Genomic DNA, 16,834 nt, shown 5'->3' with positions numbered 1-16,834 from the left:
TGTTCTGTAAGGAATGACCAGCAGGATGAATACAGGGAGGACTGGCTAAGAGACTTACATGAACTGATGCTAAGTGAAATGAGCAGAACCAGGAGATCATTATATATCTCAACAACGATATGTTTGAGGATGTATTTTGATGGAAGTGGATCTCTTCGATAAAGAGAGCTAATTCAGTTTCAATTGATCAAGGATGGACAGAAGCAGCTACACCCAAAGAAAGAACCCTGGGAAATGAATATAAACTGCTTGCATTTTTGTTTTTCTTCCCAGATTATTTATACCTTCTGAATCCAATTCTCCCTGTGCAACAAGAAAACTGTTCAGTTCTGCACACATATATTGTATCTAGGATATTCTGTAACCTATTCAACAGGTAAAGGACTGCTTGACATCTGGGGGAGGGGTGGAGGGAGGGAGGGGAAAAATCAGAACAGAAATGAGTGCAAGGAATAATGCTGTAAATTACCCTGGCATGGGTTCTGTCAATCAAAAAGTTATTTTAAAAAATAAATAAATAAATGAAATTTAAAAAAAAAAAAAAGAAAGAAAAAGAAAAACAATCCTTGATCTGGAGGAACTCACAGTCTGCTTGAGGAGACATGAAAACTATTTACAAACAAGCAATATATGGGATAAACTGGAAATAACCAAGAGAAGAAAGGCACTAGCCTTAAGGGTAATTGAGAAAGTTATCTTGTAGAAGGTAGGATTTGAAGGACTTAAAGAAAGTGAAGAAGAGAGAGGGACAGAAAGGAGGAAATCTGGCCTTTGGACACTAGATTTTGTAATTGGTTCTAAAAATGATAGGAGCCACTAAAGTTTACTGGCATAGAAACCAATTAGAAAACTACTGCCGTCATCTAGGTAAAAAGTGACAAAGGTCAGAACCAAGGTACTATCTGTATGTATTGGTGGAGAGGAATTGGATGTGAGGAGGGATGTTGTAGAGCTAGGAATAGCAAGAAGTGGCAACTCATTACATGTATTCAAAACCAAACTTATCTTCCACATTACCCAACTGATTCCTCCTGATTTTACTACCTCTTCTGTCATTCATAACACCATTTACCCAGTAACATATAGTCACAATTTCTCTGCTTGCTTTTTATTTTTCTTTAACCAGTTACCAAGTCATATCCATTGAATCTCCATAGCCTTGCATACATCATTACCATACCGTTTCAGTCCCTCATTGCCCCCTTGGAACTAGAACAACAATTTAATAGATCTACTAATCTCTAGTCACTTCCCACTTCATAAACTGCCAGATATGTGCAGATATAATTGTGCCATTCCTGTCCCACAAATCTTTCAAAAGCTCCCTTCTACTTACTAAATGAAGTCTGGATTCCTTAGCCTAGCATTCTGAGACTTCATAGTCTGTTGCCTCACTTTTTTAGTCTTATCTGAAATTTCTCCCTTTTACCAGTCCTGTAAGGGGCTGTTATCCACATAAATCCAAAACTTTCCTGTCTCTGTAATTTTGTTCCCCTTCATGCTTAAAATAACTACCCCTGCTTCATCTCCATCTTGGAAAATGCTACTCTATCTGTTATGGGCCAGAACTCTGAACTTGAAACAAAGGATTCTTACAAAGTACTAAGTCAATGGAATTGATAGAGACAATAGTTATCTAATTTAGCATGGTTCAGTATGATTGATCTGATCCTACAAGGAGAAGTTATGGGCCAGAACTTCAAACAAGGTACTAAGTGGAATTGAGGAGAAAATGGTTAAATATAGTTTAGCATTGATTTAATCCTACAACAAATAATGGTTTCCTAGTGATATAATGATCGGTTTGTACTCAGTGTACAGCATATAAGCAAGAAGCTCTCAGGGCCAGAAGGGACAAGCGCACTAGAAGTTCTCCGAGGCTGAGACAGATTCATTCCATCATCCATCTTTGTGGTGACTGCAGGCTGAAGCACAAACCTTTGGATTTGGGGAGCTTCAGAAGCCAGAGAAGGAAGGCAGGTGGGAGCTCAAGCCCATGGAAGCAAGGAGAGAGATAGGCCTCTAAGAAGGAAAAGAGACAAGACTTTGAAAGAGACAATAAAGGATTTGGACTTTAACCCCTGGCTATTCCTGTGGTGATTACTGAACTGAAACGAAGCTGGCTCCCAGAGATCCCAAGAAAACCTCAACAGAGAACATTACATTTTAAAGAGAATATTACACCTATCATTTAAAATCTAGTTCAAAAGTCCATTGTCTATGAAAAGTTTCCTGAGCCCATCAGCTGGATTTTTTCATTTCTAATGTCAAAGAGCAACTTGTGCATCACTATCTGTATAATGTGGCAGTTTTATTCATTACATTTCCCAGATAGGAGACTATATAATAAGGACTAAATTTTAATAATCTTTTTTTCTTACACAGTCCCTAAAACACAGTAATTTATACGAGTGATTACTTAAAGAATGAATAAACATTAACAAAACAAGGTAACCTAAGGACAATATATCTGTTGTGTGGAAAAGAAAAACTTCTTTGTGGACAACATTCCATTTTGGCACAATTTTGGCACTTAGTATTTTAAGATATCAATTATATAGCTCATGTAAACACTACATATATTTATATATATATTTTAGTTTTTCTCTAGTCCAAATTTTTTTTATCTAATTAAGAGGCAATGTGGAATAGTGAGGAAAGCACTGAACTAAAACCAAAAGACTTGGATTACAATACAGGCTTTCCTATTTATTAACTGTGTGGCGATAGGCATATCAAAAAATATTTCTAAGCTTCAACCTCTTCATATATAAAATGGGAATCACACTTAAGATTACCTGGCTCATGGGGTAAAGAGAATAGCGTTCTACAAAGTACATAGCTCTTTATAAAGGTGAGCTGATGTTAACATATCTACTAATCTGGCTCAAGTTTATTCTTGCAATTTTAAATACAGCAACAAAAATTTCAGGTATGATTCTGTTACTGTATTTCCTGAAATTACCAGAGATCCAAGTTAGTAGCAAGAGCTCATTAAGGTACCAGCAGTGAAATGCTCAAAGAACACTAAGGTGTGAACCACAGACCAATGCCCCTCCTGAATGTCTTTTTTCTCCAACCTCCTTTCCAGACAGGGCTGAAACACTGCATAGACTACACATTGGAGGACAGACAGTTGGAGAGATATTCAAAATTCTGGAAAGTACCAAAATTCCTTTCCTCTTCTAAGAATAGTTTTATTTTATTCATGACCTTCAAATTAAGACAAATCACAGAAAAATCATATAGAACAAGAAAAAGAGAAGACAATCTTATCGCTCTGTTACAACAAGTCAATTTGATTCTCTATGGGGATTTCTTGGGTGCTGGGCCAAGCCTGCCTTCCTTCCGTAGAGGGGATGATGATAAACTGAAAGTTCTCTTTTGCAAGACAGAAAGGAAAGGGGGAAGCAAATGGAAGTGGCTGCTATCACTAAGTCATTCTAAGCAGCACAAGGCTCCCAGCTAAAAACCATCAGGTAGTTAGGATTGTTCCTGTCCCTGATTCAAGGATATCAAAAAAAGGCAGGGTTGCAGGTTTTTCTCTCATCCACACACACAAGGCACTTCTCTTTAAACTAATATCTGTCACGACATGGCAATTCATTCACCACTACTCAAACAAATTAAAGTCAAATACATCAGGGCTTTTTAAAAGGGCTTCTTTTCCACTCACATCCTCTTTTTGCCAAGAAATTTTCACATATCCTCAGGAATATAAACATATTAAGTGGATATACAAATCAAACATTTCCTGATAATAAATTCTAATTCTGTGACCCCTACACCAAGTCATGCAACCCCATTTGGGGTTGTGAACCACAAGTTAAGTTTTGAATTTTACCACCTGCCATTCCACCACTTTGGCTTAGCTGTTTTGAATCTAGACTCCCCCATCTTCAAGTTCCTCAAATGTGGAATTCAAATTTTCCTGTGAAAGATAACTTAAAATTTAAACACCTAACAACTTAGCAAAGACTAATAGCTAGTAATCAAAGTCAGCCATGAGAATAAGAACAAGACAGATTAGATGTGGGAAAATAAAACCAAAGAAATAAATTGAAAACAATTATTATGCTGTGGTTCAATTCTGACAGTTCCTCTACCTCTCAAACTCATACCTTTCACTATTTATAACATAGGATGTTAAATAACTCCTGATAACAGGATAATCAAACTTGTCAAAATAATATCACAAAATAGTTTTGCTCATATGGTTCTTGATTATACTTTTATCTAGTAATATGTGATAACAGAAAAAGTTTTAGGAACTTGGAAAACCTTTCATTAAACTCTTACATGAATCCTCTCTATCTACTAATTAAAGAAATTAGAAAAGCTATGATACTGAAACTCCTAGTGAGCAAAATGTCCTAAACACACAATTAATTATTCTAAAAATGCAGAATTATCACATGTATAATTTGCGCATATAGCTACATAAACTACCAATGCCAATTGTATAAATTTAAGGATAAAATCACAAGACATTACAAATACTTAACATTTATTTTTGAAACTTTGTTACTTATTATTTAACTGAATTCTTTTGTATATCAGGCCAATAAAACCTATTTTCACAGTAAAGGAAAAAGTCTTACATACAATGACATAAAAAATTATAAACAATTCATTTAGACAGAAAACTTTTAAAACTTATCTTAAATTTGCTGAATTACATATATCTGCAAATATAAAAACTGACATGTATTATTTACTTTAATAATATAATCTAGCAGAATAACAAAGTGTATACTAAAAAATAATACCATCACAGGAAAGGGGAAAAAGGAACAGTCCAGTATGCCTAAAATGTCTGATGTGATCATTAGATATCAGGTTCTGAAAGTTCAATATTAAATTCCATTTTCTTTGTAAGAGTAAGAAACAAAATGACCAAAAGTATTTCAAAGAAAAAATGAACTCAGCTCCTAAATAACCCACAAACTAAACTAGAAAAATTTGTAGTGGGAGAAAAAAAAAATCAAGATTTTTGCTACATCTCTAGATAACTTATCCAGATCTCATTAAGTTCCTGACTATTACTCATTCAATGTGATAGGGTTTATAGTGGAAAGGGCACTGGGCTTAGTCTCAAATCAGGGTTCTAAGTTCTAGATTCTGATGTTATTTGACCAATATGATCTTCCATAAATTATTTCATTTTCCTAGCCTCATTCTCCTCATCTGCAAAATAAGGATGTTGGTTTAGATGACTAAGATTCTAAGGGATATTCCTGAATCAAGAAGTCCTGGACTGCCGGTCAGAGCATCCGAGTTCAAGTTGTAGCTCTGCCATTGACTATTGATTAGACTTAGACAAGTCACTTCAGTACCCCATTTGTTCATTCTCTTTCTAAATGAAAAAAGTCTACTATACAATCTTTAAGATACCTAAAAATTCATTAAATTGTGAACTTCTTAAGAGCAGGGACCAGTTTGGAGTTTTCCATTTTTTTTTGTTTTTTATTTGTTTGTTTTGCCTTTCTTTATATCCACAGACTTTAGCACAATGCCCAGTATATAGCAGATATGTAAATGCTGGCTGACTATGGATAATTTCTAATCCTTGCACTTTTTAGTACCATGAGATACTTTCCCCCCTCTAGCCAATGGAAAAGAAACAATGTAGGCTATATCTGAAGTGCTACTAAGGCCTAAGAAATCTGAGCATCTTAACTGCTACTGTATAATACAGAAGAGTAACAAACAATAGCACCCAAATGCAACAATAGCAAGTAAGTGGCTGATGCTCATTTAGTCTTATCAGGACAAAGATTTGACTCACATTGTAATAGAGTCTCAAGAATTCTCACTCGAGATTTTTTTTCCTACCAAGGAAACCACTAGAAAAGATTATACTGAAGCTCACGGCATTGTAAATTTAGGTTGTGTCCGAAGCTAATCTACCTCAACTTCATAGACTGCTGGTTCAATCAACTGATCAAATCTATTTAGCTGCTCTGGTTGGTTTGTTTATAGATGTATGTGCATACATATATACAAATACATACATATTCACATACATGCCTAAATGCAGACAATATGTATAAGAATGAGGATGTATGCATATCTATATTTACATATGCATCTTGAAAAGGTCTGTAGCCCATGGCAACAATATTATGTGACAATCAATTCTGATGGACATGACTCTTTCCAACAATGAGATGACTGAAGCCAGTTTCAATGATCTTGTGATGAAGAGAACCATTAACACCCAGAGAGAGCACTGTGGGAACTGAGTGTGGATCACAACATAACATTCTCACTCTTTTTGTTGTTCTTCGCTTGCATTTTGTTTTCTTATTCATTTTCTTTCTTTTTTGATCTGATTTTTCTTGTGCAGCAAAATAATTTTATATATATATATATATATATACATATATATATATATATATAGGATTTAACATATATTTTAACATATATAACATATTGGATTGCTGGCCATCTAGGGGAGGAGGTGGGGGAAGTAGGAGAAAATCTGGAACACAGGCTATGCAAGGGTCAATGGTAAAAAAATTATCCGTGCATGTTTTGAAAATAAAAAGCTTTAATAAAAAAAAAAATTAAAGAAAAGGAAAAAAGTCTGTACCCTACATATAGAATTGAGAGTTGGAGATGGTACTAATCCATTCCAAAGCTGAAAAGACATCAAAACCATTTATAGTATCAGAGATTTTGAGGACAAGAGTCCTTTGAGATCAGATATATATATCCAATCCTTCATTTGCCTACCTGAGGTTTCAGAAATAAAAGCAGATTTTCTGACTATCACACCATATTCTTTTCAATTAAATTAAATTTAGTCTTTATCATGGATCCAATCTTAGTTCACACATTCATAGATTTTGCATTGGAAGGAACCTTATGGAGCCATCATTTCAGATTCTCCAATTACAAATGAGGAAATGGTTCAAAGAGGTAAAGATATTTGCTCAAGGTAATAAGTTGCAGAGTCTGGATGAAGATCGTTCCTTGGCTTTCACTTAACAAGTAAAGTTCCTAGCACTGGGCAAAAACCGTAATTTCTTTTGAACAAAGGTGTCCAAATCTAGCACTTTTCCGATCTCATCTATTTAACACAGTCTTACACAGCAGGAAAATGCTGACTGCACAACCTGTTGATGGATACTATCCTGAGATTAGATCTGGAAATGTGTATCTGTCCCATTGCTCACAAGCACTAACTTGCAAGCGCAGGCACATCGCTCGCACGGACCATTTAAGCACGGATTTGATTATTCCTGCCTATTGGGTCAGGTGCATCCGTGTTTCAAGTTAGGAGAAATTTCTCTAAAATGTTTTCCAAAAAGTCGGTGAATTTTTTATCTTGTGACATTGCAGATAGAAGAAACCCAGTTTGCCAGAATCTGTAGAAAGAACACTATGTCTTTAAAGAAGTATAATAAATACTTTCAAAACTGTGTCGTTTAAAACTTTAGGGCTCATTAGGATTTTCGAAGTAGGAAGCACCCCCAAGTTCTCGTCACCGGGGACTGCATCTCTTTCCCCGACCCTCCCGAAGCCGGACCGGGCAGGGCTGAGGACCAGTTCCCGAGAAGCCCCGCCATCAGGCGGAGAAGCCGCCTCGGCATGTTCGCTCTTCCCCCCCACCCCTCTTCTTCCCGCCCCGACCCCGAGCAATGTACTTACTGCTCTCCCGAATAGCTCCGGAGGGGACAGGAGCCTGGCTCCCCCGGTGCGGCCGGCCCCACTGGCGAGTCCTCCTTCTCCACTCCTTTCCCACGGCCTAAGGAGGCGGGCTCTGCCTCCAAGTTGGGCCCCTCTGGGCCGCCTGCCCCCGGCCACCTCCCGGGCTGGGGCATCGCTCCCTGACTCATAAGGAGTCGCGAAATGAGCCGGGAGTCTCCGGCAGGAACGGAGACCGGGCTCCACCGGCGCGATCAGCTGCCCAGCGACGAAGCGAAGCTGCCATAAGCGCCGCCCGCGCAGCCGTGGCGCGGAAGGGGTTAACCCCGCTCGGCCCGGACCCCTCCCGCCCCGGCAAGAGCTCCGGACCTCGGCTGCCGCTCAGCTGAAGTGGCCCCAGCAAACGACTCTGCCGGCACTTCCGTGCCACGGCACGTTACGTCACTGCACGAAACGATAGTCCCGCCCCAGAGCCTCTGACCCGGAGGGGGCGGTGGAGGGAAGGACTCTATGCCTGCGTTCCCTTCAGTGCACGCGCTTCCGGTTTACACTCCCGAGCCGGACTACAAGCTGTTGGGCGCATGCTCGTGAAACTCCACGGGAGTTTCCACAGGGCACAGTACTTTCTTTGGCTTAAGAAGAGCGGGAGGGAGGCGATGCGGGACCTTGGGGTAATAGAGGGTTGATACAGTCTGCTGCGCACGCGTTTTCTCCGTTTGGGAGATTAGACAGGTGGAAAGTCACTGTACTCCTTTTCACAGAAAATAAGCATGCTTTGGTACTGGCAGTAAGAGACACAAAATCAGGGAACAGAGTTTTTGGCTGAGGATCAAGCATATGGTGCCCTTTCCTTCTCTAGAACTGCCTATTTACTTTTACACTGTTGAAATATTTACGCAATTCTAGTTGAAAATGCTTAGGAATGGAGTCAGACTAGATATGAACTCCAACTGTATCTGAGATAGCTATTTAGTGCTGGGATTTCCAGTATAAGTTTTGCAACCTACCTTTGTACTTGTGAGATATTTGGCAGTGGTAAAAAGTATCTAAATGCTCTATGATATTCCATCAAGATTTAATTCTTTATGTAAAAATCAACAAGCACGATCCATCTCATTAATATGCAGATGTACTTTTGTCTTTAATAAATGGTAAAATTATATGTACACCAAAGAATTGTCTTAAAATAAATGTATGATTTATTATCAGTAAAGTTTAATTTTCATATCTTTTATATAGCTATATATCCAGGGTTACACAAAAATTTCTTAGTCTAAAAGAGGTCACAAGTGGAAAAAGTTTAAGAAGCCCTGCTCTACACAGTTCTCTTAAGACTAAGTTGCAGAGAATTCTAAAAAAAAAAAAAAAAAAAAAAAAGACTAAGTTGCAGAAAAAATGTCAATCTGTTTGGTAATGTGAGTTCCTTACCTGAAGTTCCTATATTAATGAAATCTTAGGTCTAGTCTCTCTTCCTAATTGCATGTTTTAATGTAAAAGTCCTTTAATTGAACCTGGTGATGCTTTTGGAAGATTTGGATCTACAAGAAGCATTTGGAATTAAAACAGATAGTACCAAACATGGAATTCCTGCTTTGCTTTCAAAGGGTTTAACCAAATGAGATTGCAAACCAAATGAGGGATTGCAAAATAGTAGGGTATTTTTGTTTTGTTTTGTTTTGTTTTTACACTTTTTTCCCCTTTAAACATCCTTACTACAGTATTAAAGATGGTTCAAATATTATAGAATTTCAGAAGTATCTAGAAAATATCTCCAAGAAAAGCAAAAGCAGATTAAAAATCTTTCTCATGCCACTGAGAACTTGATAAAGTTATTTTTATAATAGAATTTTCTTACATCACAATATGAGATGATACTTTTCACATTTAATTCTCATTCAGTCTCTATGTAGCTCTTAGCTCTTTATAATTACCTTCATTGTTAGTTATTGTTTTTTAATCCAATTATACCCCTGCAGGTGCTTTCCCTATGTTGTCTTCACTAAATAGAAACTAATTCAGAAAACTTTTCCTGAGTCTTAAAAAGGATTTGTTTGCATTTTCTTTCAAAAAATGAAAGTATTTTCTGAGATATTTGCCTTTGGGAATTGCCACTAAGGAAGTAGGTGGCTATGTAAGTATAACTGCTGTGAGTTAATTTCGACTTCTGCAAAGAATGTTTTATGTCATTTCACACAAGACAGAATTGTGATTATTAGCATTTCTATTTTGATTACTAACCTCCTGTATACAGTAACATACTCTTTTCTGTGAATGTTTATCTAACCAGTAATGGAAAGATTATTTCTAAAAGGCTGAGAAATTGAATTTATTTTCTGTGACTGGTCCATTATTTATTGATGTTTCATCAACTTTCCAAATAAATATTCCTATACCAATTGTGAATTACTCATTATTCCTTTTTTTTTTTCTGTCTTTACACATTTGCTTACACTACAAGTTCCTTATATCTATAACTTCTTCACATTTCTTTTCTACCTTTTAAAACCCCAGGCAAAATACCATCTCACCTAGGAAATTTTTCCTGATCTCCCCCATTGAAAATACTTTCCTCTTTACTTGGCATTGTCGCATCTTATTTTACTCTATGAGAGTAATCACCCAATCCCCAATTAAAGTAACTACTCTTGTATAATTTCACACTTATCTGATTGGCCAAGATGTCTGGAAAAAATTAATGATGAATGTTGGAGGGCATGTGAGAAAACTGAGACATTAATGCATCATTGGTGGAGTGGGTAGGGTTGGTGAATCTATATTCAAAAGAGATAAAAGAGGGGAAAGAACCCACATATGCAAAAATGTTTATAGCAGCTCTTTTTTGTAGACAAAGAATTAGAAATTGAATGGATGCCCATCAATTAAGGAATGGCTAAATAAGTTATGGTATATGAGTATAATGGAATATTATTGTTCTATAAGAAATGATGAATAGGCTGATTTCAGAAAAACCTGGAAAGACATAAAAGAATTGAGGCTGAGTGAAGCAAGCAGAACCAGGAGAATATTATACACAGTAACAGCAAGATTAGGTGATACTCAACTCTGATAGACTTAGCTCTTCTCAGCAATGTAGTGATTTAAGACATCTCGATAGAATTGGGATAGAAAATGCCATCTGCATCCAGAGAAAGAATTATGTCAACTGAATGAGGATAGAAACAAAATATTTTCACCTTTTTTTTGTTTGTTTTTGTTTTTGTTTTTGTTTTCTGATTGTTTTCAATGCTTTTTCTTTCTTATGTTTTTCTCTTCCATTTGGTCTGATTTTTTCTGACATAAAATGGCAAATATGGAAATATGTTTGAAAGTGTTATACATGTGTTTATCAGATTGTTTACTGTCCTGGGGAGGAGGGAGGAAAGGGAGGGAATAAGAAAAATATTGGAACATAAAATCTTACAAAAATGAATATTGAAAACTATCTTTACATGCATTTGAAAAAAAATTGAATACTATTTTGAAAAAGGTAATTAGTAAATGAATAAATAAATCAACTACCTTTGTCAGGAGAGAATAACTCCATCAGTCTATCATCAATCAGAGGGATGAACTAATGGAACAAGGCCTAGAAATCTTGATTCATTTAATTAGTCAACTAATTTAATTAGACAACTAATATTAGTTGTCAAAGGTGCATGAAAGCTAATAAAATGAAATGGAATAACAGATATTATAGAACTGTACCAAAAAAATTGTATTTGGATTGACTCAAGAAAATCAGTAATTCCTCTCTTGTTTTATATAAAACACCAGACCAATGTAGAATCAGAATATCTGAGCTGCACTATTTCATCAAACCCCTTAAGGAGGAATTTGTTGGTTGGAGGGGTAAGGGAAGAGAAGAGAAGATCCTCTGTCTCCTTAACTCTCCTCCTTCTTACCTTATAAATTTCAGAGGCTTGAGGGATTTAGGCCTCTCATCTTAGCCCTAGCAAGGGTACCATAGGAGTAGTAGTAGCCATATTCTGTCCATCAAATTTGCCAAGGGAGGGAATAGTTGCCCCAGAATATTTGCTAGACGTTTTGCACTTATAATTTTCTCATTTGTGTGATATGTGTGTGTGTGTGTGTGTGTGGACATTTTATTTCCCTTTGTTAGATAGAAACTCTTTGAAGCCAGAGTCTGTGTCTTCTTTATGTCTCCCCTAACAATTAACATCTTATCTTTCTTGTGTAGTAGATACTTTAATAGTTTGTAGAATGCAATGTTATTCCTTTAATGTTTATTCTGGCTTATGGGATATAGTAGTAATCAGGTACATGCTCCCCACCTTTTATAGATTATAAACATATTTCTCAGCAAAGATAAGATGTGCTATGTTTTCCCCTTTATGGAATTCCCCACTGTTACAATAACAAATGAAATAGATAGCAGGTATATTCTGAATATGTATTTCTAAAGCACTTTGTCATGCATTATTCATCCCATATATGTATTCAAACATTACAGTGACATAGGGGAATTGTTAACCACTCTAGGAAGATCCAAATGCTACCTGGATAGCCTTTCACTTCCAGGTGAAAAATTTTTCAATTTGAATTTCATTATTCTTCCCCAAATAGAATGAGACCCAACTTCCCCAATGGAGTTCTGAGGTTAAGAGGAACAACTTTGAAGAAGATGATTAGGTCAAATCAAATAGAGAGGAAATTTTGGCTCATGTAGCAATTACTTATATGTGCCAGAAACTCCCCAAAATTGCCCCCAAATTTTAAAATTATTAAAATAGGTTATGGGTCATAATGAAACCTGTTACTATGAAAATGAAAGCATTTGGTTCCATGAAAGAAAGGATAATGCAAAAAATTAGTTGATCTGAAAGTTATCTGATTCTTCCTAAAAGTGTTATCTGACACTCTTCTATCCTAGTTGTATAGGATTAAAAGAATAAAAACAATCCAGAACAAATGACTTACTTAAATATTTTCAGAAAAGAAAGCTGTTTACTTCAATCACTCATTCCTGATATCTCTTCAGTGGCTTCCTAATGCAAAGATTCAAATTCTACAACTCATACTTAGTACTTATATTACTGGAAAAATGTCACTGGGCAGCTGGATGGCACAGTGACAGAATTCCTGGCCTGAAACCAGGAAGTCTCATCTTTCTGAGTTCAAATCTGGCTTTACACACAAATCTGTGTGACCTTAAGCAAGTCCCTTAACCTTGTTTGCCTTAGTTTCCTCACCTGCAAAATGAGCCAGAGAAGAAAATAGGAAACTACTCCATTATCTTTGTCCAAAAAAAAAAAAAATCTCACATCTTATATTGTGAAGAGTGAAACATGATTGAACAAAACAAGTCATTCAGTCTCTGTGAACCTTATTTGTAAAATGAGGAAGTTGGACTAATTGACTTCCAAGGTGTCTTCCAGCTCTCATTCTATGATCCTATGATTATGATTCTGTTTAATCTCCATGATGAGGGTATTTTCCTTTTTCCCTATTCATTCACATTCGAGAAATTACCCAAAGGACCAGGAGAAGAAAGCAATTGAAATAGGCATGTCAGAGGGTTCTTTCTCCATTAGGTTACTAAATCTATTTTGATAGAGCATCAGGAAATCTCTACCTCATGTCCACAGGGATTCTCTACTAAGTTGTCAAATTGATCTTTCTAAAGTGTAGGTTTCACCATGTCATTTCCTGAGTTAAGAAATTCTACTCCTCAGCTAGGAAATGGCTAAATAAGTTATGGTATATGAATGTAATGGGATATTATTGTTCTATAAGAAATGATGAACACACTGATTTCAGAGAAGTCTGAAAAGGTTTACATGAACTCGTGGTAAATGGAGTTAGCAGAACCAAGAAAAAATTGTATACAGTAATGACAAGATTATGCAATGATTATCTGGTATAGATTTGGCTCTTTTCAACAATGAGGTGATTTAAGGCAGTTCCAATAGAAAATGCCATCTGCATCCAGAGAACTATGAAGATTGAATATGATGTAAATGATGTCTCCTTTAATCTTGGGGGGAGGGTCAGAAAGGAATCTTTGAGGGAAGGGTGATTTGGGGTCTCAAACCCTCTCAACCTTTAGGAGGGGCACACCCTGGGAGGGAAACTCCCAAGATAAATAATCTCATTCAACTTTGAATTGAATTGAATTGAAAATCAGTCTCTCAGATTTATCTGGAGATTGGCCTGGGCATTGGGCCAAAGATCAAAGAACCCCAAACCTCAGAAGACTAATAAAAGACGACTCTGAACCCCAAATCTTTGCTAAATGCCCTTCTGGACTTAGCCCACTGAATCTTTATCAGTGTAAACCTTTGCAAAAATAATCCTAACAGGATTCCTTGACCACTAAGAAACCTGTATTCTTAGTGTAAATAAATTCCTTTTTGCCACAAACTTTGGGATTGTGAATTCTTTCACAAAGAATCTGTGACATCAACCAGAGGAGATCTCTTACCCTCAATTCTCACACCTCAACAAATATGGATAGTATAGCATAGCTATATACTATAGCATAGTATTTTCACCTTTTTGTTGTTGTTTGTTTACTTGTTTTTCTCATTTTTTGTTCTCTTTTGATGTGATTTTTTTTAGCATAGCATGAATATAAAACTGTTTAGAATAATTGCATGTTTAACCTATAACAAATTGCTTGCTATCTTGGGGCAAGAGAGGAAGGGAAGAGAGAGAAAAACTTGGGATACAAGATTTTAAAAAGGTAAATGGTGAAAACTATCTTTGCACATATTGGGAAAATTAAATTCCATTTTAAAAAAAGAAAGAAAGAAATTCCAGTGGTTTCCTATCACCTTCAAGGTCAATTATTGAAGACCCAGAAAATAAAGTTCTTTTCACTTGGCATTATGAAGTAGTTCAATATCAGGAAACCAATTTGATTTTGTCAGTGGAAATAACATTAGAGAAGAGGCAATTTAAAACAATAAAGGTACTTGACATTATATCCTAGGGTCATGGGATTTTCCCATCTAACTGACAACTGAAACCTTCCATATATGTTGTCTTCCCTATTAGATTGTAAACATTCCAAAAGATAAGACTATCTCAGATATCTAATTGACATCTTTACTTCTGTTTGTTCAGACATTCTGACTCTAGCCTCCTAGTAAGAATTTAGAGTTCTTCCCACCACCCTGCTAGAACCGAATTTATGGTCCATCCCTGAAACTTCCGCTGCTTGCTTCCTGCCTTTGTTTCTCTTCTTACTAGAGTCCTATTTTAAAAACCTGGGAGTCTCACATTCACCACTGGATACTTTGAGATGAGAGTCCTGTCCAGTCAATCAATTAAGCTCTCCAATAAATAAACTATTAAAACTCTCTAATCTCTATCTTGCCTCAGATTCTCCAGCATTACATTATTCTCCCTATTTTACAGATAAGGAAACTGAGGTAGATGAAATTAAGTGACTTACCCTACACAGTTAGTACTTGTCTGAGGCAGAATGTAAACTCAGGTAATCATGTAGGACTTCAGACAACTCTCTACCTTCCCCATTACACCACCTCACTACCAATCACTATGTTTATTGTTTAGTGGAAATTATTTCATCTGGGAGGACCAAATGCTTCCTTAAACGCTCTTCTCTAATATCTTCCATACATTTATTCAAATTACACAAAATATCTTGAAAGGTATAACAAAAAGGATGGAGAAAACGATAAATTTATTTGAAAACTCTCTGAACATGCATGCAAAGCAAGAAATAAAACAAGGAGATATGTTCTAAATATTAATATCAATGGACCTAAGGACCATATACCTGAAGTCTCTTACCACCTGACATTATATATACCTGAAACTATATATTTTTTGTGCCCCCCCCCTTTCATTAGCATTAAATTCCTAATATGGTAAAGAATGTGTCATTAGCTGGTATTCTTTGTTTTTGTGGTAGATTTTTAGTCTCCGGGTAAATTTGTGGTTATAATGTAAGCCTGGATTCCTTCAGGAAATGAGATCATAGGTCAGAAGGGAGGGAGGCTTTCTTGTTAGGTCTATATAATCCTGTATTTTCAGCTTCTGCTATGTACTGCTCTACTGAGGACACCTTTCTTGTGAGATCGTAATAAATCCTTTTTGCTTTTTATCTTGAGGGTCTCTTAAGTTTAATTCAGGTAAGGGCTATTGTCCCACACAAGGATGATTTCAGAAAAACCTGAAAGGATTTACATGAGCTGATACATAGTGAAATGAACAGAACCAGAAGAATATTATAAATAATAATGTCAATATTTTTCAATGACAGCTATTTTTAGCAATACAATGTTTCAACATGATTCCAAAGGACTAATGAAGAAGCATATTATCCTTCTCCAGAGAAATAACTGATATTGACTGAATACACTGAAGCATGCTATTTTCATTTTCATTTTTTTCTTTTATTCTAGTTATCTTGTACAAAATGACTACTATGGAAATATTTTATATGATTGCACATGTAGGACCTATATCTGACTGCTTACCATCTCAAAGAGTGGGAAGAGGGAAAAAGGAAGGAAGGATAAAATTTGGAACTCAAAACTTTAAATAAAAATGTTTTTAAAATTGGGGGAAAAAACCACTACTAAAAAGATTATCTGACAAAATTTGGACTACTACTAATATATTTCCTGAAGATCTTTCTTTTCTTATCCCTCAAATGACGTTGTGGATTTTCCTCAAAATCCCTTCTACATCTTCCAAATATTAGGTCCAGAACTACTGTCTTCTATTATGAATTTGACTAGAGTTGATTTATCTTTTCTTAGATATTATAATTCTGCCTATGCATAAGGCCAGGTGACTTTATGATGAAGAAATGTACTATGGCTGATATCAAGGAAGATTTATGGATTTCCCATGTCCTGGAAACAGTGGAGACTGGAAATAAATCCTCTAGCACTGGTGAAAAGTCACTCTAATAATATCTAGAGTAAGGTGGGAGGTGGGGGAAGAAGAGTCTCATTTCTCTTTAACTGGCTTAAATATTGGCATAAATTTATAACTTTATAATGCCAGAGAAACTGAGGCAAGACAGAGTTTAGAGATTTTTTAATAGTGGAGAATTGGACTGGTGAAGCTATATTAGCCAGCTGGCTTGGATGGCTCTCTTGTCTCAAAGCATCCAGCAATGAACGAGTAATTCCAGAAACTTTTATAGGGCTTCAGTAATGAGGGAAACAAAGATGGGAGGAGG

At 36.2% G+C, this 16,834-nt stretch overlaps 1 protein-coding gene across 1 annotated transcript in view; it reads right to left on the bottom strand.

Annotated features, from left to right (window-relative positions):
• The window catches only part of OTULIN (OTU deubiquitinase with linear linkage specificity), a 60,927-nt gene extending 52,871 nt beyond the window's left edge, over positions 1 to 8,056 (bottom strand). Inside the window, exon 1 of the mRNA XM_051969861.1 lies at positions 7,657 to 8,056. Coding sequence (XP_051825821.1) covers positions 7,657 to 7,844 — 188 coding nt within the window. The 5' untranslated portion in view covers positions 7,845 to 8,056. The remainder of the gene's footprint in view (positions 1 to 7,656) is intronic.
• Positions 8,057 to 16,834: the final 8,778 nt, after the last annotated feature.

Source organism: Antechinus flavipes, chromosome 1 (genome assembly GCF_016432865.1).
Source record: "Antechinus flavipes isolate AdamAnt ecotype Samford, QLD, Australia chromosome 1, AdamAnt_v2, whole genome shotgun sequence".
Taxonomy (NCBI): domain Eukaryota; kingdom Metazoa; phylum Chordata; class Mammalia; order Dasyuromorphia; family Dasyuridae; genus Antechinus; species Antechinus flavipes.
This window is presented reverse-complemented; position numbering and strand designations above follow the sequence as displayed.